This window comes from Lissotriton vulgaris, chromosome 5 (assembly GCF_964263255.1).
Source record: "Lissotriton vulgaris chromosome 5, aLisVul1.2, whole genome shotgun sequence".
Lineage (NCBI taxonomy): Eukaryota > Metazoa > Chordata > Amphibia > Caudata > Salamandridae > Lissotriton > Lissotriton vulgaris.
Window position 1 is genome coordinate 714,878,125 of NC_141693.1, and position 25,449 is coordinate 714,903,573.

A 25,449-nucleotide genomic window follows, 5' to 3' on the forward strand; every position below is an offset into this window, starting at 1 on the left:
AGGCAGTGGTCTTCAAAGTTTTTTGCATGGAGCCCCCCAAAGCAAAATGTTTTGAAGTCGGGACCCCTGCAAAACTTTATTCCAAAGATCGGGAAACAAGAGAGGCAGGGCTGAGCGCAAAGGCAGAGCTTTTGAGATCATATCATGGATACTTTTTTGTAGCTCATAATCCACAGTAAATGTGAAACATATGATAGGGAAAATCATCAAACAATAACAGAAATTGACAAAAAAACTGTTCTCTCAATAAATTGGTTCTTGTGAGCCCCTCGCACTCCTAGGCCTGAATGGAATTTTATTTTCTTCCCTAATGATAGCTGAGGCCCTAAGTAACCCCCTACCTCCTCTGCCTCTTTCACAACTTACCGAACATGGCTATCACTCCAATCTTGAAACAGGTTATCCATCCTTTGTTTAGTTTTATTATATATATTTTTTTATTTTAGGCACTGAACTATTAAGTGATTTGAGTTGAGCTGACAGGAGGACCTGAACTAGGTTCCAAAGTTGGAAGCTCTTGCCATTAGGACACAACTCCTCCCTTTTAGAAATCATGAGCTCCAACGTGTTGCCCCCACCTTTTCGCAGTAAAGGTGCTCTCATCTCTCTGTGAAACGCACTTCGCAAAGCTTGACTGGTCCCCTTTCTTTTGCTTTTTGCTATATTTGGGTATTAAACCAGCATTAGTGAGGTGAAATCAATGCCCAGATAGTTTTTACCAAATGTAAAAATGACAAAGTAACAAAGCAGATGCATGACAAAATGTTCTGTATAACCCCACATAATTTTCCTTTTTTTGCCACATAATTTAGTCAACCCTGCCACATAATTCCAGTGATGTGACCCTGGCTTTAATAGGCCTCTCATGACACAGGACCCTATGCAACTGGTTAAGCAACACACATAAATGCAGCAGAGGAGCTAATATATGCGTTATGTGATGCCAAAGTGCTTTTTACCACAGGCATGGAACGTGTAGCTCTATAAATACACTAGTTACTATTTCCCACTGTGAAAACCAGGTTTCAAATCGGCGGCTCTCTGGTCAGACACAGAAATCTGCAGTGATTGCTTTAGATAACGGAGGTTTATAACGTAAGAGAGTATATTTTCCCAAAATTCGTTTCATTTGCTTTGTTTTTTCATTTACTGTGTGCGCGCGTTTTTTATATATGCAATTATATGAAGATGAAAAAAATACATAGTTATTAGCATATTGTGTTTACCCTTGAGTCCTGTCTCCCTACTCACTGACAGTGCCCCAGGAAACACTCAGGATTACAGGTGCAAACTTTTTATGCTGTTTAACTTCTGCATATAAATGAAGACAGCCTGTTAACTCACCAGATAAACGTCCAGGCTATCTTCATTTACATTTCCTTCCTTGCAGACGCAATTGTGCCCCCCTTGGAATGCAGTCACTGGGAGGTGCGCGCCACCGTTCGTAGACCTGTGTGCCTGCTGGCTTTGGCCCATTGTCATTCTGTATGTGACAATGGGCCGCGATAATCTGTGCTGGGCTGCGCAGAGGCTGCAGCAGCCTCTTGACTTCCGATCAGGAGAGACAGCCCGAACACTGATGGGGGGAGGGACGGCTCACATCAGGTCTCGGGCCAAGGCTCATGTTTGGGTGGGCCAGGCTCATATTTGGGTGGGCCTGGCCCACCCGGCCTCCCCTCTAGAACCGGACCTGTGTGGTAATGTCTTTCGAGGTTAAGGGTCGAGGTTTTTTTCCTTCTGCAAATGCCACTGCTCTCCATTAAACTTGCTAGATTGTGATAAAGATTATACGTATTGACTGGTCTTTATCTCATCCTTAAACGTGATAATCTAGCCTCGACTGCAGAGAGTTAAAGGCTGGGGTTGGGTTGGTTGGCGGTTTATGAGTGACGTCATTTTACGTCACCTCTTCTTGATATCGGAAAATGTCAACTCTTTAATGGGGTACGTTGTTCACACCTTCAGCCAGGGAATCCTGGTGATATAAACACAATGTGGCCTGTCCCTCCCATCACTGTGCATGTGTCAAAAACTATCAAGGTACACAAAAGGCTTTGTTAAAATTGTCACAATACCATCACCAACCACACAATTTGTGAAGAAAAAATGTAGAGAAGAAGAGTGAGCCCCTCACGGTAGCACCGCCAAGTAGGGTTTTCTGGCTAACAATTGCCAGTATACCCATTTATCATCATTGGTGACTCACTCTTATAGTAGTGGAAAGAAAAGACAGACAGAAGAAAAAGGCCAACACCATATACCAGTACTTTTTCTTAACATCAGCCAGGTAGTATACTGATTGTTCATACAATAACAAGTCAACAAAAGCACTTGCTATTATAGTGTACACAGACACCGGTAACCCCTAGAGAGAAAAGAAGCCGTGAATCTCACACAATTAAAATTAAAGAACTCACTGGCCACTCCTAATTTATTCTGGGCTGTGAGATCTCCAAATTAAAACCAATTCACACTGAGCAGAATCTTATGTGAATTATTGTCGCCAACATGTTTCGTTGCTCTTATTTTACGCAACTTCTTCAGGGCAGACAGGGGTTGTCCACTTGTATTTCCACTCTCTTATAAACCACACCTGGGGTCAGCGTCTTACACGCATACCTGCTCCCCCATTCACTGTTGACATCCGTGTCCAGAAGATCACGTGTCCCTCTGAAAACCCGCTACCGTCAGGAGTTCCACGTCGATTCGCCGGCAACTCTCGACCTGTCGTCTGAGGTCGAGAGTTGCCGGCGAATTGGCGTGGAACTCCTGACAGTAGCGGGTTTTCAGAGGGACACGTGATCTTCACATAAGATTCTGCTCAGTGTGAATTGGTTTTAATTTGGAGATCTCACAGCCCAGAATAAATTAGGAGTGGCCAGTGAGTTCTTTAATGACAGCCTAAAAACAATGGGCATGTGGTAGTAAAAGTTTTTTTACACCGCTACAGTTCCTGTGTGTGAAGTAGAAAGAGTAAGAGTGTCTGGAGGGACAGGCCACGTTGTGTTTATTGCAAGTTGAGTAGGGGCGGCCTGAACCCTTTGTTCCCCCTGAGGCTCCAGTTAATTGGATATAATCCTGGTGGTATATCAATAAACTAGTAAGATTAATTTTTGAGTTTTGTGACACATTCGGTTTTTTTTTTAGCATAATCAGTTTTCACAATGTTGTTTAAAAAAAAGTCCTTGCAGAAATTGTCTGGCAGTCTCTGTAGGCCGCCTTGCAGTTGCTTCTGTCATACGTCATCTTCATCTCCCCTTCGTGCGTCGCTTGCACTGCGTCTGATGCAAGCTATGGCGATGGCAATGCGGCGCACTGATTGGCTCTAACATTAGACGGGCTCAAAATGCTTGCTAGGTGCTTCTTGTGCCACTCACTGTTATATCGGTGCTGTGGGATTAGACTGTGCTGAGGTGAGGTGCAAGGACACTGTATGGTTCAAATCAGTGATCGGAAAACTTCGCAATGCAGAACCGTGTTTTACTTTTCAAGGTAATATTCACGGAGGATTATTCTTAATGTAATTCAGCTTCACCTGTCTAGGACAATTTTTTTTATTTTAAAACAGATTAATCTCCCACTTGCCAGTAACCTGCCATCCTTTCCCGCACACCTTCTACCCTCTAAAACGCTTTGAAGCAGCTTCCCATCTCCGTTGGCGCTGTATAAAATAAATTGCCCTTTCTCCAACTGTGTAGTACTTGGGCCTCACTCCTGCGTACGCCAAACGTGCTAGACGCACATTTTTGATCTCTGAACGCCACTTTAAGTGTGCTCTCAGAAGGAAGGCACCTGGATGACTAAAGCGCTGTTAAAAGCCTGGGGGACCTGGCCTTATTTTGTCACGTAGACTTTGAGCATTGTATGGTTTTCTTGGTATAATTTCCCATCTGTCAGAGACTCCCAGGGGGCACCTTTATCAAAGGGACCGACATTAATAGGAGTGTGGAGGCTGAGCCGCAGTCTGGCTCTTAAGTGTGAGCTTGCCAGAACAGGGCGGCGGCAGCGGAGCAGAGGCAGGACGGGTCGCCTCAGCCTGCCCCCTGCCGCCCGGACATGGCGGTTAAGGCGCCTGTACCTGGTGCTCCTGCTGCCACCTTCCGTGGGCGCAGGAGCCACAGCTCGGCCACCGGCTCGGGCGGACTCGCAGCCACCCGTGGGTGGTATCTGGAGCAACAAAAGCTAATCCCGGAGGAAGTGAGAAGACTGATAAGGCCGCTGCGGCCGACAGACTCCAGCCTTGAGTGGCGCAGGAAGGCTCTCTGCTCCCCCCAGGCACGCCCCAGTTGCGGCCGCCAATCCTGCCCGTCTGAGGGCACTCAGGTTTGGAAGACGCCCTCCTCCCCCTCCCTCATTTCTGGTCTGTTCAGGTGATAATACAGCAGCAATGCCCTCGAAGGTTCTTGGGTGGCCTCCTGTGGGGATGCGGGGGTTGGCGGTCAAGCCTTTCTTACTAATGCCATCAAATTGATTATTACATTCCCCTGGTGGACAGCCCAATTAGGCAGTTGCTTATGGTTTATACTGTGTCAATTGACGGAACATGTCTTTCTTCATGGAGATTGAACTAGTTATGACTGAGGGAGACTGCAAATTAAGTTTACTGGTCAGATGCACTTTCAAACCTACGTTTGTGAAACTACGAGAAAGAAGAAGTTGTCCAGGCAGGCCAGAGTTGCCATCGATTTTGTCTCTTTTTCCCCCCAAACTGCTCTGGACGTAATTAAGGTATCTGGGTTTGTAAGCGCACGTTTTATTTCCCACACCGCCGTTTCACCATGCAAACGGCCAGGCATTCCAGGCCCTTGTCTGGACACTTGGCCTCTCGGCTGTAAGGGGCTGCAACCTGATGGGGGAGTTTCAGGGGAGATGATTGGCGGAGACATTCCTACGTACTGTGCGCTAGGTGATAACGCCCTGGGTGGAGGCAATAGTGCGACCCCTGGACAATGTGAGCACCTGTAATGATCCTAGGGTGGGAGAGGTGGAGGTAACCCTCAGCAAGGAGCAGCCCGTGAAAACTTCTCGTGCCGTCAAGATAGCAGGAAGTTCTACAGCCTGCTGCTGCAGTATGGCAACTCTTGGGATCAGTCAAAAGGTGTAGTTTGCAGGGCAAATTTTGACAAAACCGTTTTAACTTACACTTATAGCAAAAAGCAAATAATTAACGCATGAAAACCACAGATCTCCTACTGCAGACATATTTGTGCATGCATAAGCAGAGGAGCTTGTCCACAGATATACATTTTTTTAATTTATTTTTAATTTATTTATTCTATGCGTTTTTATACAGCGCGGACTTTACCCGAAGGTGTTAGAGCGCTTCACAATAGGTGTGCAATTAAAGGGATACGTGGGCTGCTATTGTTATTCTATACTGTGTGAAGCTTAGGTCAAGCAAGCAGTTGAAAGACCATCAGCTATCAGCACAAATGGCAAGCAACAATCTGTCTGAGATCAAAATAAAAATACAAGTAGCACGCATGGAAACGACATCCACAGTACAAAACATAAATCATAAACTTAGAGACATCACTATACATGTTGACAGTATATACACAGACCCATTGATGAAATCGTTTTCAATCACTTATTTGGATCAAAGGAAGGCCCAGAAGATTGTACCTGTGTGCTTTTTCTTTTGCCGCACAGGTGACCCCCAGCACTTCCCGTTATATCCACCTCTACCTCCAAGAGCAAGTCGACTAGGGACTTTCCCCTCCTGCTTGAAGGCAGACTCTGTAGAGAGCTCACAAAGGACTTTCTGGGAGTTCTCTAAAAATAAGAGAAAAAAATATACAAAGTTATTAAGGAGAAGGCAGCTTGTCTATGTTTATTGATATTCTTTTCTGTCTTGATTTGGAATAAAAAGTGAAATAAATTAACACAGAGCGATAAAACAGAACTGCACTGTTCTTTCTAGTTACTAGCAATCACTATAGGAACAGTCCAATGGAACCACAGTAATATTTACCTATCAGGTGAAAAAGTGTAACCTTGAGTAACAATTTGAAAAATGCTACTTCTACTCTTAGTTCTCGTCATCTTTATTTATTTATTTTTAAAACATTTTTATTGACATTTTGCATTTACTGTGACATATTGCATCATGTAACAGGTTATCACATATCCAAAGCATTAAAACATAATGTAGCATTCGTCACACAGTTTTTAGTCCAATGTTTTCTCACTGTGGAGGTGGTTCCAGAGTCATCTTTATAAGTGGAATCATTGTAGAAATAACACAAAAACGCCCCTCAAAGTCATACTATTACTTTCAGGAGCTACTTACACGGTTCTTCTCTAGAGCTGCTGTGGCGGCCGGACTCCATACTAAGTTTTCACCAAAAATATAATACCTACCGATGATGGATCTTCAGATGAGAAATCGGTGGAAGAACCTATGGATAAAAATAGCAAACTGCGACCAAACTTGTCATTCATCATCAAAATAGAGGAGAGTCATACTCCTATTGGCCTACAAAGACTTCTTGCCGCCTTTGATGACTATATACAACAGAATGGCCTTGAACTAAATGTATAAAAAAAAAAAGTGATGAAAATTGGTACGGCTAAACAGAAGTTTAATTCATGGAAGGCAAGAGCAGGTACAATTGAATTTGTCAAGACGTTTAGATACTTAGGTGTGGTGTTCGATAATCAAGTATCCTTTAAATTCCATTTTAAGGATTGTATCAGGTCCCCCTGGGGTTGGCACTGTTCCCAGACTCCTCCTCTTTCTCAAAGAACACTGCGGGAGAACTGAATCACTTTTGGTTTGTGCTTTCATTAGGAGAAAATTCATGACGGTACAATAAGCCTTGGGATCTGTTCTGGTGCTCCCGGTGTCGCTTCGAATGGGGCTGGAGTGTTTCAGGGCTTCGTGTTCTCTAGATAGGCACGAGGTACGTTGGGAAGAAAGAGAAAACAATCACAAATCAGTGGGGAATCTTCAGGCTTCTTGTAGTAGGGACAGGGCTGTGGGGGGGTTCACTGAGCTCCACCACCAAGTGAAGAAAAGAAAAGAAAACAAACAGTCTTCACCCTCAAAGGATTACACGTTCCCTCCCTGTGAGAAAGAAACCCCCCATATACGGCGATGTACCTGCTTCAGCCACGCTCCTCCTGGAGAGTGTTGAGCCGTTGCGTGATGTGGCTATTTCCGGGCTCCTTCCCGTTATACGGCTCCTCCTGTCCCACTTCGGCTCCTCTGGCGGGGTGGTGACTTCTCTCCAGTTCTGCTGGCGCCTTCCACACTGGTTGGGTCCTCTATCTGGTTTCCCGGAAAGCGCGCCCCAGCAAGCGGCTCCTTCCTTCTTCACCTAGGCGTCCGTTCCTGATAAGACTGTTCGGGCTGATGTCATCACCTCGGGCTCCACCTGCCGGTCTGCCCAAGACGGATTAAAGGGTCCTACACACGGAGCAGTAACAGGTCAGTTTCCATAAAGTGCCACGACTCCCGGTCCCCAGGAGCCTCCTCACACATCCCTTCCCTAGGATTTCACCGTTCGGGAGAAAGAGGATAACGGGACAGAAAGTCGGCATTCCCCTACTCTGCGCCCATAAGTTGGCGAACCTCAAACTGGAGCGGTTGGAGGGCCCTTGTTCCGTTGTAACCAGGTCAAGAGAGCATGGTCAGTATATAGCACAAAGGGCCTACCCTCAAGGTATTAATGCAGTTTTTCGATCCCCCATTTAACTGCCAGGCACTCCTTTTCAATGTTGGGATAGACTCCTTACCTAGGAAACAGTTTTCTGCTGACATAAAGGATGGGTCTCTCAACACCCCTGCAGTCTTGCTTCGATAGAACTGCACCTATGCCCACCCCAGATGCGTCTGTTTGGAGGATAAATGGTTTCTTAAAATCAGGTGTGATTACACAGGGGACATGGTCAGGGCTGTTTTGAGATCCTGAAAGGCCTTTTCCTCAGTGGCCGAGGGAAAACGGAGCTGTGCCGAGGAGGTTGTCTTCTTTAGCAGTTCAGTGAGGGGAGCAGCGATGTCCGAGAATTGTGGGATGAAACGCCGGGAGTAAACCACCATTCCCAAGAAGGCCTTCAACTCGCAGTGGGAAAGGGTGTGTCCTGTATAGCCCTCACTTTCTCTTTCTGTGGCCCTTTTAGGCTTTTACCTAGTAGGTATCACAGATACTTTACTTTCTGAAAAGCGAATCAGGATTTCTTTGTGTTTATGTGCAGACCAGCACCTCTAAGTGCAGAAAGGATCGCGCTATGATGGGGCAGGTGTTCTTCCCATGTTTTGCTGTGTACAACAATATTGTCTAAGTAAGCTGAGGAGAATTTTAGGTTGGGTGCTAGCAGCGTATCCATCAGTCGTTGAAAACTGTCTGGGCCCCGTGAAACCCAAAGGGCAGTACCATGAAATGGTAGAGGCCATCAGGGATGGCGAAAGCTGTTTTTTCTAGTTCGTCAGGGTTCAGAGGTATTTGCCAATAGCCTTTGGTGAGGTCCATTGTGGAGATGTAACAGGCCTCACCTAGGCGTTCTATTAGCTCGTCGACCGAGGGAAGGGGGAAGCAATCCTGTATGGATATCTGGTTTACTGCCCTTTAGTTGATTCAGAACCGGATACTCCCATCCGGTTTAGGTACCAGCAAAACAGGAGAGCACCAGTTGCTATGGGAGGGTACTATAACACCCATTTTCAGCATCTAGGATACTTCTTTCTGGAGGGCGATAAAACAGGTTTCAGGGACCCTGTATGGCTTTTGTTTGATTATCTTCCCCTCTTGGGTTGGGATTGAATGCATGGTTAGAGCTGTCAGTTTCAGTTTCAAAGCTTTATTCGATTTGTAAAACAAACCATACAAGCAAAACAAAACACATACAAATGTAGCATGTTATGCTAAAAAGAGACCTCAAAGATGCAACAGTTAAAAATCAGATAAAAACCATTATAAACATAATAAAAGGGGTTTTGGGGGCTAGACATGATCAAGGTTAAAATGATGCTCTACAAGGTCAGTTGCCCGAAAGAGCTGAATTCATTTATAATACATACTACGTTCGTTATACATGAAATATATTGCACATGAATAAATAAACCAATATACAGACAGGAAGCCGATGTAGCAACGGAACACAATCCGAGATATCATAAGACAACGGTTTTCCTGGCAGCTGTACAATGTGACAGAACATATACAGACAGGGGGCCATAATAAAGACTACACGAGGTCGAAGGCATCACAAATTTATGGCTTTCCTGGCAGCTGTACATTTTAATATATATGTTGCTACGAAGAAGCAGATATCCAAATCCTCTAGGGAACTGAAGAGCTGTAAGGCATTCCTCGTAGAACGAACATTGTATTTTAAAAAGAAGGGTTTTAAATATCTGACTCTGAAAAAGTGGTAACATTTACATAACAGTAAAAAATGGCAACAGCTCTGGCGGGAAACATTGTCACAAGGGCATGCAATATCAGATCGAGAGTTCATATTGGGAAATGCAACAAGGTGATGAACAATTCCCAAACGTAGGCGGGTTAGAAGAAACCAGTGGGAATTTCGAGTGACGCTGGAGAGGTAAAATTGGAAACCAGTGGGAAAATTGTAGTCCCGGTAAGTCATCACTGAATGCAGCTTTTCAGACTTCTTTGCTCGGCATTCTTTCTTGTGGCTTAAAAACCTTTGCTTAATGTCTTTCTTTGGAATTGTAAGAACAGATTTAGGGTCAAGGAAAATGTCAATCTTAAAAAGGAGATAAAACCAATGATGTATATACTTAAGCCAAAGAATACGGGAAGAGTGGTCCAACCTAAGGCAATCAAGGATTATCTCCTGAGTAAAACGGGTTTCAGACTTAGCCCAGATTGAGCGCCAAAGCAACAGGGGGCGCAGCAAGATCAGAAATAAATTCAATTCCTACTTCTTCGTGAATCAATTCTACTGAAGCGGAAGGGGGTACACAAAGCAGTTTTCTGAGGAACTTATTTTCGTCTCTCTGCATATTTGGACCAACACAATGACCCCAAACCCCTGCACCATACAGCGTCGAGGATACACACTTTACATTATAAATATTCATCATATCTTTAATGCTCTTCACCCTGAGTTTAGATGAAAATCTAAAGATGCTGTTAGTGGACCTCATGGTTTTTTGGCTAATGTTTTCAAACTCAGGTTTCCATGACCCATTATTGGCAAAAGTGATTCCTAGATAGCAAAAGGTTTTAACTTGTGACAATTTATCCTTGTCGATAAAAAAGCTAGAGTTGGTTTTCTTGGTTTTTGCCCCACAGGACATGGCAAAGGTTTTGGATTTATTAACTGATAATTTTCTACTTTCAATAAATAACATAAATCTATCAATGAGGCGCTGTAAACCAATTTGTGTACGGGACAATAACAGCGTCGTCCGCATACAATAAAATAGGTACCGGTTTGCCTTCAATCAAGGGTGCATCAACTGGGGACTGGCACAGTTTAGAATCGATTTGGTTACTAAAAAGGGAAAATAAAAGGGGGGCCAAAACACATCCCTGGCGGATGCCCCTAGAAACTTTAAAGAAGGGGGTACATTCGCCTAGGGAACCCAAGCACACCTTACAAGACAATCTCTCGTATAGCCTAGCTAGAAAGTGTACAATCTCGTTTGGTGCCCCTGCCTCTATCAAGACCTGCCATAATATACGATGATCTACCAAATCAAAAGCACTGCTCAGGTCCGCGAAGCATAAATACAGATTCCCTTTTTTAACTTCCGTGTATTTATTAATTAAAAGGTCTAAGTTAACGCACTGTTCTAGTTTCCCCATACCCTTTCGAAATCCATATTGGACCTTGGTTAAAATGTTATTTTCGTTAGAGCTGTCCTTCCTAAAAGGTCTGAAAAGATATCTCTAAAGGATAGAAGGAGGTTATGTATCTCATTGTTCTGTATGTCTGTCAACTCGGTGTTAACAATGGTAGCGTCAACAGTATGCGATAGGTCCTCTATGGTGGAAACGGTGTGGTTTTTTCTTTAGGAGGGGGACCTAGCCATTTCTTTAGAAGGTTTATGTGATAAATCTGGGTCTTGGTGTCCGAAATTACAAAAATGTAAGTGGTCTTTCCTACTTTCTTCTTAACCTGAAAGGGCCCTTGCCATTCCTTCCTCAATTTATGGGTGGAGGAGGGTAACAAAACCAAAGCCCAGTCACCTATGTTCAGTTCTCTCCACTTTTTCCCTCTATCATAAAAGCTCTTTTGTTTCTCTAGGATTTCATGGGCTAGAGTTCTTAGTTTGTGTAGGCGAGTTTTTATCTGATTGGCATAGTTCAACAAGCAATGCGCTTCTTGGGCCCCATCTTTTTCCCAGCTTACCCTGGTTATCTCCAGCAGCGTATACAGCTTTTGCCTAAAGAGACGCTCAAAAGGGGAAACCCCAAGGCTGCATTGCACCTGACTTATGAGGACAAACAGGACTAAAGGGAGAAGTTGGTCCCAATTTTCCCCATCCCCGGTCAACATCTTCTTGAGCGTCAGCTTGAGATGGCCGTTGAAACTGTCCACAAGACAGTCTGTCTGGGGGTGGTATACAGATGTTGTGATATGTTTTATGTCCAGTTGCCTACAGACCTGTTTCATCAGTTTGGACACAAAGGGGGTCCCTTGGTCCATGATTATTTCCCTGGGAAACCCCATCCTTGAGAAGACCTCTATCAATCGCTGGGCTGTAGTGGAGGAGGTAGCAAAGAGTAAGGGAAGAGCTTCTGGATACCAGTGGAGTAGTCGACTATGACAAGAACATACTGGTAACTCCTGGTGGATTTAGGAAGAGGGCCTATGAGGTCCATTCATTCACAATCGAAGGGCTTACTAATGATGGGAAGAGGGTTCAATGACACTTTCGGGGTAACATAAGGGTTCAGTTTCTGACATATTGGGCACTCTTGGCAATATTTTTTTACCTGGGCATGGATGCCTGGCCAGTTGAAACTCTGTAAAATCGAATGTACCGTTTTCTTTCCCCCACCATGTCCCGCAAGGAGATGAGCATGAGCAAAGAAAAGGACCAGGTCTCGGAATCCATTGGCTACCACCAACTGTGGCTCCTCCCCTTCCTGTGCTATTCGGTACAGGAGCCCGTTACGCTCTCTGAAGCAGGGGAAGGTCGGACATGGGAAATTCTCTCTCTCTCTCTAGCGCTTTGCCAGGCGTACTGAGACTATTGTCGTTTAGTTGGGCGGTCCTAAAATGCGTGTCGATGTGCCAGGGTTCGACAGTCAAGAGACCATCATGGGAGTCTTCTGGACCAGGAGTATTCTGCAGATACCCTAACAAAAGGTCAGAAAAACAGGGGTTATATATTCCTATTATGAGGGGTTCAGGGAGAAAAGGTAGCACCCCTACCTCGGTTTGGGTTTCTCTGCCATGTTTGGTTTGGAGGTGGACTTTAGCCACTGGATACTCCTTTATGTCACGTGCACACATCTAATTGTAACAGCCCTCCCAGGGAGTAGGTGAGAGTGGGGAATAAATTCCTGTCTTACTACCGAGTGCCTACAACCTGAGTCCAACAGTGCAGTTATCGGAAGGCCATTCATACTCAGACTCACGTAAAAGACTGGACCCGTCTCTTGGGTGTACAACATGGATCAGGGCAGATAGTTGACATCAATTGGCTCCTCCTCATTTTTTCCCTTCTTTTCCATCAGAATTTGTCGATGTGTTCCCACTCGCCGCATTCAAAACACTGGGGACCAGAAGAAGGAAGGACGTCCGGTCTCCCCTGTCGCCATCTCATGGGATCAACTGAGGTTTTGATGCATTTTCTTTCAGTTTTACCGACTAGAGGGGTTCTCGGGTTTCTCTCTGGTTCTCGCAACATGGTACGGCTTTATGCCCTAGCATATGAGGTGGCCATTTCTACCGCATGTTCAATAGTTAGACCGGCATGCTGGAGCAGCCACCTTTGTGTCCAATAAGGTAAAGCCTCTAGAACACTCAAACACACAAAGTATCGGCCTATAGGGCCTGCCACTTGACAGTCTGTATCTAATCTCAATATAACTAAGCCACAAGGAGATTGACCATCTTGTATCCCTGCTTTATCAGTCACAACATGTGTGTGACCAGTGGACCACAAAAGAAGTACGACAGTAGTAGCCTGAGCAGTAATGAGTGCTGACCCACCAAAGTGTGGGACTGGGACTATAACCAGCTCAAGACCTGAGGAGAACAGGGCAAGATTCAGACCAGAGAAAATGAAGATACTCATCAGCATTTATGTGCTTCCCTAATAAACACTATTGCTTCTTGAAAGCTACGCCTGGTGTCAAGAACCACCAAATGTCTATGCTAGCCCCCATCATAAGGGTGTTCTCTCTGACATAATTGTGCCCATTCCTGGTATAATAGTGCCAATGGCATAATATTGGTCATCCTTGTCTATTTGGGGTATTTTTGGTCTAGTTGTGGTATACTGGCAGCCATCATTTACATACTGGGAGAATGACTAGCCTACATATACGTATTCCTGGCATAATAATGGTCATAACTGATATATGGTCTCTGCCTTCACACTTATGGTTTCAAGCCTTGGCTCAACTGTGGCCCTAGTATAATGGTGGGCATTATTGGCATAATACAGACATGCGTGTTTCTGGTCCAGGGAGGACCTGGCATGGCAGTTCGGTCTGGACTGTTCCCATGAGGCACAGGGTCAAGACTGATTTTCATATGGCTGGGTCTAAACTGGGGTGGCATGGTGAGCAAAAGAATGATGGATTTGCCAGAGATCTCGTGACTGGGGTAAATGTATCACTCATTCAGCATTCTGTCCATCATTTGTTTGCGTAGCACCTTTCACCCTAAGTGGGATGGGTATGCCCAGACGTGGGTCCCTTGCTCACTGTGCCAATGAATTCAAGCTAGCCTGATTGATGAAGGGTGACATACCCTGAAACCGGTCGCAGGATGATTGTTTCTGGTCCAGGGAGGACGTGGCTTGGCAGTTCGGTCTGGACTGTTCCCATGAGGCACAGGGTCAAGACTGATTTGCACATGGCTGGGTCTAAACTGGGCTGGCATGGTGAGCAAAATAACAATGGATTTGCCCGAGATCTCGTGACTGGGGTGAATGTATCACTCATTCAGCATTCTGTCCATCGTTTGGCTGTGTGAGCATCTGTGGCACAAGACTGTAATACCTGGGTATTCAAAGTAGTCTGTCCATATGAGGCATTTGTACATAGGAGTACTTGATGAAAATCAAAAGCTGATGTTTTGGGATCATGCATTTCCAAAAATCTGAAAACGGATATTTTAAAGGCAGTTTTTGTTTTCAAAAATGGATTTTCTTTTGTTAAATTGAGTTTGTTTGCCCACAGTGGAAAGTGGTATTTGATAGAAAGAAGTGCACTCTCAGAAACTGATGAATAATAATTCAAGCTGAGCAGGGGAGACCTACTGCTGTATGTATATACTTTGTGCCATAGGGCATGTCTAGATTTGAATGTTACTTCATAAGCCAGGTGGAGGCATTTTATATTGATGAATGTTTTGCTGGCATTTCTGATAGTAACCTCACCACGAATACTTGGGTGGAAACTACTGATAATCCTGCTTAGGGTGGTCATAGAGTAGTAACTATTTTACAGTTATAAAGTTTGCTAGTAGCTCAGGAAGACTTTCCTTGAGCAGAAGTAGCTTTCACTACAGAAAAGGTTGGAGACCCCTGGTCTAGTGGACGGAAAGAAAGGAACTGACAGGTCACAGGAATGGCACCTATACAGGCCAGCGCGGAGCTACACACCGCCACCTCTGCTAGCCAGAGTCTGGCAGCTACTACCAGGATCAGGAGATCGAGGATGGGAGGCAGAGCATTCTGCACCTCTGCCTCTAGGTTGTGGAACAAGCTTCCCCAGAACATCAGACAAATTGACACCCTACTGGGTTTCAGAAAGAGCCTATAAACCTGGCTGTTCGCCAAAGTATAATCCCAGTGACTCTATTTAATAGCTCTGGCGGCTGTTCTATATGTCATGACAGCTAGTGTATTGTTGCACCATCTGATTATTTCCTGTTTGGGCGCCAGGATACCCGTAGGGTGAGAGTTGCGCGTTACAAATAATAAATACAATACAATACAATACAATACACCTACTGGCGTGCATGGGTACTGCTGAAAAGTTTCCGGATCCAGTCTAATGCCTGAGAAATATTGAAAAGGAGAGGAATCTGTGGCTAGAAATGTATCTGAAAAAACCTGAATTAAACATCTAAACAAATAATAATACATATACAAATGTATTAATATACAATTTCACAAACTCCATCGGCTCTAAGACCAAATAAACATAATCCCCAAAAAATACATAACAGTTTTTTATACTGAATAAAAATAAATGACATAATAAACAATTCAATAATAATGTCACAGGGGGACGTGGCCAAGCAGGATCCGAGATGGCTGCGTAGTCTCGGAGCTCGGTGAGCCCTTAATCAATCCTGCTTCTCCATCCTGAGGTCCGGAATGCATCCCGGGGCCGGAGGTGTTGTGAGGTCTTGGCCGCCGATCCGGAGCTGCCGTTGGCCCCTGTGGAGGCGGTGTGACGGCCGATTCCATACTGCAGAGTGTCAGCTCTCAAGCCGGGACCTGAAGTGGAGGCTCCGACCCGGCTAACAGAAACGTCCGGTTTGACCGGAAGGTAGGGCCGCAGCGTCAATAGGGTCCGAGTGACCCATCCGGGACCCCGCCGCTGTGCTGTGCGGCTCTGCGCTTCCGCCGTGGCTGACCGGAGCGGAGAATGCGTAGTGGCAGGAAGAAGTGCTGCGGCGGCTGTTGCTGGGGCGAACGCTGCGCCTGGAGTACTTGACGGTCCCGGGGTGGAGAGTGGACCCCGCCCCCCCCCAATCCTGACTAACTGAGCCTCCGGGGTGTTGTCTCTCCCTGGCCCCCCCTGATGTTCCTTTGTTTGCGGCAGGGAGGCGGCTTGGGTGGGGACGTGCCCATCCCCCCTTCCTTTCTCCTTCTCTGCAGCAGCGATTCAATGACGCTGTTGGCATTGGAGTGGGGAAGCTGTGGGGCTGGAATGCGCATCGTGGTTGCCTCGGAGTGTATCGGTGGCCTGTTGGAGGGGCCCCCGCCCCACCCTTTTTTTGGGTGGATAACTTGCCATACCTCCTGAATTGACAGCGCAGGTTGCGCTGCATGGTGGAAGACGTCACAGTTAGGCGCAGTGAGGTGAGGAGCATACGGCTGGCCCCGAAGTCGCTATTATACAACGGCTGCTGTGTTACTGAAGGCCCCCCTCCACCCTCTTCCGCGCTGAGCCCTCTGGACGCTGCGCTGCTGTGAGGGACCCTACTGTTGTTATGTGGAGATTGTCGCAGGTGGAGTTTACGGAAGTGCGGCTGCCCTGTTGTTAGAGGTTGGGGCCTTCATCGTAGGGGATTTGTTGTGGCCTTGAGGGGGGAAGTGGTGGCGGATTTGACCTGTGGAACTCTACTCCCTTGCGCAGTCAGCTGCTTGGTGGAGGAGTCCCTCTTTCCCCCCTCTATTTGGTTGTCCGTTCCTCCTCATCTGTCTGATCTTCTGGAGGTGCTTCTCGGCGCCCATATTATTGTTGGGCTGTGCTGTTCATCCTTGCTGTTGTTGACTCTGAGGGGCCCTTGTCCGGAATTGCAGCTACACCCGATAGCGCTCTACTCATCTGAGCATGAAGCGGGTGAAGGGCACTGGCACCAGGGGGTCGAAACCTGTTCAATCAATTAAGCTCGACAGGTACACAATCGCTAAGGACATGCCAAAAGGACGGCTGTTGGAGGATTCGGGGAAGGGAGCGCTGGCTGGAGATGACCCTGAGCTCTCTCTTAAGGATGTCATGGAAGCTATATCTGGGGTAAAAACCTTGCGGGAACATAAGATGGATTCAATGGCCATAGATATCAACCTAATCCGTGCAGATATGGGGAAGCTAAACGAAAAGGTAAAGCAGGTTGAACTTACCACTTCTAGTCTTGTGAGGACGTCTCCCAGTTGCAAAAGGAGGTCGGAGAGCTGCATGATTATCATGCAGACGTTGACCTCAAGTTGGTTGACTATGAAGGCCGCCTTTGTTATAACAATCTTCGTATCATGGGTGTACCTGAAAAGTAGGAGGGGCAGGCCCCAGACCTATTTGTTGAGGATCTTATCCTCAAGCACCTGCATCCGAAGGGCCTCAGCAAGTTTTTCGTTATTGAGCGGGCACATAGGGTCCCGGGCGGCCGTCCCAGACCGGGTGCTCTCCCGCGGCCCATGTTGGCCAGAGTCCTGAACTACTGAGACAGAGATGCTATTCTTCAGTGCTCAAGAGCCAGGGCTCCCCATAAATTGGAGAATGCTACTATTGCCTTTTTTCCTCACTTCACAGAAAGAGTGCAGAAGCATCGTAAATCAATCCTTCTTGTCAGTGAAGCGTGACCTGCGGGAGAGAGGCATGAAGTACTCTATGTTGTTCCCGGCCCGTCTTAGAGTTGAGGTGGATGGCAGATCATATTTTTTTTGATCAGCCGGAGACAGTGTCAGAATGGCTTGAGATTCGGGGCCCTCAGGGTCGGGCGGAACGGGGAGGGGGTGGTGACTCGGAGGCTCAGCCTTCCTAAATGGACGTCCAGCCGTGTGCCTTAGTTGTGTGGGGGGTGGTGGAGGGGGTGTGGGTGTGGGGAGGGGTGGGATGAGATGTATCCCTTGATTCAATGGGGGGAGTGAGAGGTATAACATTTTGCATAACTATTTTCTTATGGACTTTTCACTATGTCTTTTTGGGCGCTGACCGGAGCTCTTATGACCCATCCCCCTAAGTATTTTTTTTGTTCTTTCTTTTGAATGTTATGGGCGACAGGCACTGCGTTTTTCAATGGGCAGGGCAGCGGGGTGGGGGGAGTTGGGGAGGGAAGTTTGTTACACCAGTTGGGTGGATTGTTGTTGGCATCAGCATATTGTATTTGAGGAGCATGCAGCAGGCAGAGGATTGTCGCTTCCTTTTCATTCATGATGATGGGGTATAGGGAACTGAAGGTTTTGAGTTGGAACGTGAATGGGTTGGGGGACAAAATTAAACTTAGTGTGATTCTTCAGTATCTTAAACCACAGGCGCCGGATGTGGTTTTGCTTCAGGAAACACATTTAGTTGGTAATTCATGTAAGGCAATGCACAGAATGGGGTACAAGTTGGTGGCCCTTGCAGGATTCACATCTGGCTCCAAGGGGGTGGGTATCCTGACGCGTAAAGCGTTCCCTTTGGTGATAGATTCCACGTGGGATGATGATAGGGGCAGATATGTTGGCATTACTGGTCGATGGGAAGGGCAGGTTCTTACCCTCTTGTCTGTCTATGTCCCCCCGGGTATGCAGTCCACTTCATTTGCTGATTTGGGAAAGCTTCTGCTCGAACTGCGGGTTGGGCATTTGATCTTGGGGGGTGACTTCAATGCAGTGATGTCTGGAGCTATGGATAGATATCCTCCACGTGAAATGGGACGCACCATGGTGGGCTACATGACTGTATCGATGTAATGGGTTTTGTGGACGGCTGGAGATAGCTTCATACTGATCAGAAGCAATACACATTTCATTCCGGTGCCCATGGCAGCCTCTCCCGCCTGGACTACTGTTTGGTTCCGGCGGCTTCGGCATCTTACCTCACTGAAGCTGTTCATCTCGCCTGTTGTATCTCTGATCATTCCCCGCTTTGGTTCCGGCTTTGTATCGCATCGGGAACAGCAGATAGGGTAGCCCCCATTAACCCCTGGTATCTTCGTAACCCCAAGCTTTGCAAATACCTCATTAAAGCTTTAGAGGATTATTTTGTGGATAATGAAGGGTCGGTGTCCTCTTCCATATCTCTTTGGGAAGCCTTCAAAACAGTTATTAGTGGACAGGCTCTGTCACTGATAGCTGGAACTAAAAAGGAAAGAAATAGAGAGGTTGTGGATGCAGAGACTGAGATTGGTCGTTTGGGGGGGAACTGGAACAAGAGGTAACGCAGGCTAAACTGCATCTGTTGAGCCTTAAGCAGTATGATTACAAATCACTGGTCACTGATAGCGCCAGGGCTCTTGGCAGGGAGCAGCAGGGCAGGCTTTATGACCTCCGGGATAAGGCAGGGAAACTAATTGCTTGGTTGGGCAAAAAGGACTGGGCTGACCGTGTCATCCAAGAACTTGTTACGGAGGAGGGAGCTTCGCTTACGGATCCTCAAAGTATTGTCGATAGCTCTGCAGCATACTTTCAAACTGTGTATACCTCGTTCTCAGATCGACCGGAGGAGGACTCTCATATGTTGCTTCGGGACATACGGCTCCCTTGCCTGTCATGTGAAGACCGCGATTTTATGGATAGCGCCTTCACAACTGACGAAATAGCCCAAGCTATTCACTCCTTGAATTCAGGGAAGGAGCTGGGACCAAATGGGCTCCCAATTGAACTCTATAAGCTCAGACCCGATAGGCTGGCCCCCTACCTCAAGGGTATGTTTGTTGAGGCCCGGGAACAAGGGATTTTGCCCAGAGACCAGAGAGTTGCGTCAGTGGTGGTGATCCAAAAGGTGGGTAAGCCCAAAACTACATGTGCCTCTTATAGGCCTATTTCTTTATTGAATGCGGAGTCCAAAATTCTGGCCAAGCTTCTCTACAATAGACTGGTGAAAGTGGTCAAGAAGCTGATCCACCCAGACCAATTGGGCTTTATTCCCCACAGAAACACGGCTCTGAATTTACGTAGGTTGCATGGCGTGATAGCCAGGGCCCACACCCTGCAGGAACCGGCCGTTATCGCTTCACTTGATGCAACCATGGCCTTTGATACAGGTGTATGGTCCTATCTGTGGGCGGTCCTGACTAAATTTGGATTTGGCCCTGAATTTATAAGCTGGGTGCGCCTGTTATATACTGAGCCACTCGCCCAAATAGTCGTTAATATACGAGTCTCTGTGTCTTTTCGTCTTGGTCGCGGCACTTGGCAGGGCTGCCTCTCTCTCCCCTTCTTTTCTCGCTGGCCCTTGAGCCCTTGGCGGCTTGGCTACGCTGGAAGCCATCTATCCGGGGCATTCAGAGGTCCCCTGATTGGGAGGACCGAGTTTCCTTGTACGCGGATGATATTCTGCTTTATTTAACCTCTCCCCGTAAGTCCCTCATTGTTGTGAGTGACGTCCTGGCCTCATTTGGTAAGAACTCCGGGCTCTCCATTAATTGGGGGAAATCTCTGCTGTTTGTCCTCAAGGGAGAGCCCCCGATCCCCCCGCAAAATTGTCCCATTCAGATTAGTACGGACGGGCCATTAATTGGGGGAAATCTCTGCTGTTTGTCCTCAAAGGAGAGCCCCCGATCCCCCGCAAAATTGTCCCATTCAGATTAGTACGGATGGGTTTAGGTATTTGGGGATTTACATCTCTCTTGACCCAGCAGTCAGGTACGCTAAGAATCTCCTTCCACCTTTGCAGAGGCTTAGGAGTGACATCGCTAACTGAAGGAAACTTCTGCACTCTTTGTTGGGGCGAGCGGCTCTTTTTAAAATTATGGCTCTGCCTCGTTTCCTTTATGCCCTTCAGAATTCCCTAAATGTAGTGCCAGCCAGCTATTTCCGTGAGGTGGAGGGGTTGCAGCGTAGCCTTTTATGGGAGGGCAGACCCTGTATCGCTTTAGCAAAGCGGACGCTCCCCTGGTATGATGGAGGCATTGCCCTCCCAGAGATTAAACGGTATTATTGGGCTGCCCAGTTGGCCGCGATCAATCATGGGGCATATGGCCCCGTTGCGGATCCCGTCCATGCCATGGATAGATGGCTTCTGCCTGGAGGCAGATATAATAGGGCATTGTACTCTAAGCCAACGAAGCTAGATTTGACGGGACCGACTAGGCATGTTGTTCGGATCTGGCACAATGCCACGAGTTCTCTGGGATGGAGGGACAAGTTGACACTAGCTACCCCACTTTTTGATTCGGAGCGATTGGGTAAGCTTTGGAATGCGAGAGGGTTTGATAAGTGGGACCTGATAGGAATCTCCACTATTAAAGACATCTGGAGCAAGGGGAGGATTAAATCATTTGCAGACATGCAGGCTGAATTTGAGCTGACGGGATCGGAGTATTTTCGCTATGCGCAAATTCGACATTCACTACAGGCGGCCTTGCCTGTGGACGCTGACCTTCCAGAGGCTTCGCCTCTCGAGAATAGAAATTTAGATGGTCACCTTCCTGAAAAAACGATCTCCCTGATCTATAAGAAGCTAATTATTCACAGGGTGGACCTACTTAGCGATTTGAGGGATAAGTTGGTGCGAGACGGAATAGAACTCGATGATGAGGACTGGCAATTGGCTATGTCCTCTCCTAAAGTGGTTGCCATTCCTTCACGGCTGCGGCTCGTTCAATTAAAAATACTACATAGGGTCTATGTTACGGGACCCCACCTTGTACAGATGGGTCTGTCTGATACCGGATTGTGTAGACGGAAGTGTGGTCTCGTGGGGACGTTCCTCAATGTCATCTGGGAGTGTCCGTATATTGCTGAGTACTGGCGTAGGATTCACAACACTATTCATGAAGTTTTAGGGGTCTCCTTGCTACCAGAGGTGAGGAGGTGCCTCCTTAACATATGGGAACCTACTGACCCTGGGAACGCACAGACACAGTGGGTCACATTGAGTATCATGATACCGAAACGGAACATTGCTCAGCAGTGGGGATCCAAACTGCCTCCCACCCTTGAGATCTGGAAGAGTAATTTAGATTGGAGTATGTTCCGGGAAAAGACTATTTTTATGGCAAGAGGATGCCCTCGAAAGTGGGCTTCAATATGGAGACCCTGGAATAAATATAGAGGGGAGATTTGTGTGCAACCTAGGAATGCTGTTTTTGACTTACCTCCATCCCCGTAAGATTTCTGACGTGTATGCACTTTTGAGTCCTGTACCCCCGAGGGTGAAATGTTGATGTGACATTATTCCTCTGTACTGTGTCTTTTATTGATGCTTTGTTTAATAAAAAGAATTGTAAAAAAAAAAATAATAATAATTGTGAGAAGTTGGCCTGATATGTGATGTCCACTATTCTAGTGGGCCCCCTGTATCAGTCCAAGCAACCCTTATGGTGATGGTTGTAAAGTCAACCTTATAGACCAGCTATCCTAGTGGTAGCATGGACAAAGCAGTCTTAGGCTAAACTCAAGAGGGCATGTGAAGCCAGCTGTTTTACCACATGCAACCCTTTTAATACCAAATGAAAGGACACCACACAGGTTATATATCAAATATATATGTATTTATTTCTAACACAAACCCTCTGAACTCTTTTTGAGGTCAGAGGCACAAGCACATAACAAGTTACTTAACTATCATACAATAAGTTGCACAATATACAGTAGCACCCTAGGGGCACGTCAAACCATATACTAAAATAGTGGTATAAGAACCACGTCACGAACAAAGGAAAGGCCTAGGGCATCTCTGGGGCTACACTGTACTACCAAAGGATAGGAAGTAGGAGGCCCACGGGAGGCGTGTGCAGTGTCTTTACACACACGCAAGTTACCACGGAGTTAGAATGGGAACGAAAGAATTGGAAACTAGTTCTTTTAGGTCACTTCCGGATGGACTAGGAGAAAGCTACTGAAAACTGGGACACTAGGATAGTTAATACCCACCGGAGTACTCGCGTTACCTCACCCACAGGAAGCGGGTGCACAAGTGTCAAAGTATGTCAGGTTTCGTCACTGAATCCTATGGAGCCTTGAAGAAAGATGCTGCAGGCGACCAGGAGAGAAGTGTCCTGTTGGATCCAAGGGCGGATCAAGGATGAAGAGTACCTGAAAGCAGAGGGGACAGAGTCCGGGTCACTAGCCAGCGTCCAGGAAGGAACCAGGCGATGTCGCGAAGCAATCAGGTGATGTCGTGAAGCTTGTCTCTGCAGCCACGTGGACCAGGAGGTGTCGACGACGACCAGGAGCTGGGCACGGACTTTCCCACGAAGGATCTCGCTGTCGGCTGTGTCGGCTTCCGGATTGGAGTCAACAAGCCTTGGCTAAGGCAACCCACGCAGGAATCGAAGATGGCTTCTGGATCAGACCAGCAAGGTCTGATGGGCTTCTCCTTTTCAGGGAAGCAAGGGCCAGCCTGGAGAAACCAGGCCAGCGGTGGAAATTCAAAGGATCAACGTCACAGAGGCCACTAGCCAACGGGCAAGTGACCGGGCAGACGCGTCGAGCAGGAAAATGCAAAAGGGCCACACGCTGTACTCGTGGAGTGTGGAGGGCTGGTCTTTGGTGCAGATGATGCTCGGGGCTGGGGCTTCTCAGTCCCCAATGCACAACTTCGAGGGTGCTTCAGAAGTTGCACGGAAAGCAATTCGCAGGTTTTGCAAGATGGCCAGTCCCACGTCTCGCGTCGCCTCCACGGGTCTCCGCTTTACTGCAGCTGTGGATCGGGCTGAAGGAAGTCTGGAAGTCCGGGTCTTGTCAGGCTCTGTGTTCAGGCTCCGTCGGGAGCGACGACAAAGCAAACCATTGATCGCTTGATGGTGCCTGCTTGTGCAGGGTGGTCACTCCTTGACCACAAGGGAGATTCTTCAGTCTTCTATCTTCAAGTAGAACGTCGAAGGTCCAGAGTTTCGTTTCAAGTTTCAGTCAGGATAAATTTAAAGTCTCTAGACTCAGCTCCTACCTATATACTAATCTAAGGGGCTGGATTACCTGCTAGGTCCCTCCTATGGGTGGGACCAGGGAAGGGGGTCGTTACACCCCTTTCCCTTTGTCCAGTTTCGCGCCAGAGCTGGTGCTGGAGTGCCCCAGCAACTGGTTTCAGCCGGACTATGCATGGGACACCTTGTGTGCCCCAGGCAGTGTCTCATTTCATTCAGCCCTCCCTGCCCCAATACACTATGCCCTGTCTGGGGTGGTGCTAGCACCTCCCAAAGACAGGAAACCTATTGTCCAAGCCTCCCTCGCTGGAAGGACTCCCAGCAGCAGGAGAGCAGACTTGTGTCTGTGGCAGCAGCATCCATTTTGTGATGCTGAGGCTCTGGTTAACTTTAACCGGGTTTAGTGGGAACAACATGTCTTCTCCCTCTAGAAAGGTAGAATGCTACCCCTTTCGCCAGAACTGGCGAGGGGGCAGTATTCCAAAGCGCATGACACCTTACACAACATGTTTTGATAAAGCCAAACCAAAGTTACCATTCAACCGCAAGGATTATAATGCACTTAAAGAGTATATGGTATGGCTATATCATAGAACAGCTATAAAGACATGGTTCCAAAAGCTGCAGAAAGGTGCAGCTCATGCTAGAGCCTCCTCTCACATAAAACCAAGCACTCTGCCTCCAAGATTGTTAAGGCCTGCGATAGGAGTGACTTATAGGTATATATGTGTCTATATATAAAGGTAGGTATGAAATGAATGAAATGAAAATGATTTTTATAAAGCGCACAAAGCTGCCCTGGGGCGTCCAAGCGGTATAGGGATACTACACATAAGCAAGGGATGATTACACAACCTTGCCCCAGATGAGTGATCAGCCAGTTGTGTCAATGTGAGTGGCCAGCCAGGGGTGGCATAATACATGCTGCAGCCCCTGGTAGGCCTTGGATGCACCTATGCCCTAGGTACCTATAGTACACTGTACAGGGGCTCATAAGGTGACCCAATGTCCAATTGGTAATGTACCTAAAGTACATGGTATTGAATTTAGAGAGAGCACAGCTGGGCTGTGGGTCTGATTAGCAGGCCCACAGCCACATTAAGTCGAAAACCAGTGAAGCAAAAAGCAAAAAGTGGGGTGACCATAGGAAATCAGACCCTACTCTCCTACAATAATAACGTCACACAATACAATGAAATCCAATAAAGAAGCAAACAACAACATTTCAAACTTTACCTGCTTCTGTGCCACAGAGGTAATGGATACGTCCTCGGCTGCTGCACTGCTCTGCCATGGACATAACCATTACGTCCTGGCACCCATCCACTGGGGAAGCACTGGTGCCCCCCCTGGGGCTGCTAATTAACGGGCCCCACCTGGGATGGCAGCGGAAGTGCTTCCGCTGCCACCTCGCCCCTCGGCGTTCTGATGATGTTGCTGTGCGCATGACGCACTGATGTCATCACAGCTGGCCAGGGATGCTCTGGAAGCAATAGTTTCCAGCACGTAAGAGAAAAAGGGGGGAAATGGGGACAGCAAAGAGGCACGGGGGACAGGAAGTATTTTTTACCTTTCCCTTGGTGTCTCTTTGTAGTGCATTCCTGCTGTGCTATCACGGGTGGAAGGCGATTGTGCAACTGGAATGCACCCACTGGCACATGGAGGCAGATCAGCCTTATATTTAGGCCCATCTGTCCCCAAGCACACCAGGGATTCAAGTAATTGATATGTCGCTCCCCAATACAGGGACATATTTAGACGTTTTCTGCCCCTCCCCTGCCCCCAGGCAGTTCGGCCTTTTTTTTAGGCCCATCTTCCCCACAC

The 25,449-nt window shown here is 47.2% G+C and overlaps 1 protein-coding gene across 1 annotated transcript in view; it reads right to left on the reverse strand.

The window, feature by feature from the left end:
* The window catches only part of ZSWIM8 (zinc finger SWIM-type containing 8), a 2,802,584-nt gene that overhangs the window by 1,047,640 nt on the left and 1,729,495 nt on the right, over positions 1–25,449 (reverse strand). Inside the window, exon 17 of the mRNA XM_086922151.1 lies at positions 5,626–5,775. Coding sequence (XP_086778277.1) covers positions 5,626–5,775 — 150 coding nt within the window. The remainder of the gene's footprint in view (positions 1–5,625; positions 5,776–25,449) is intronic.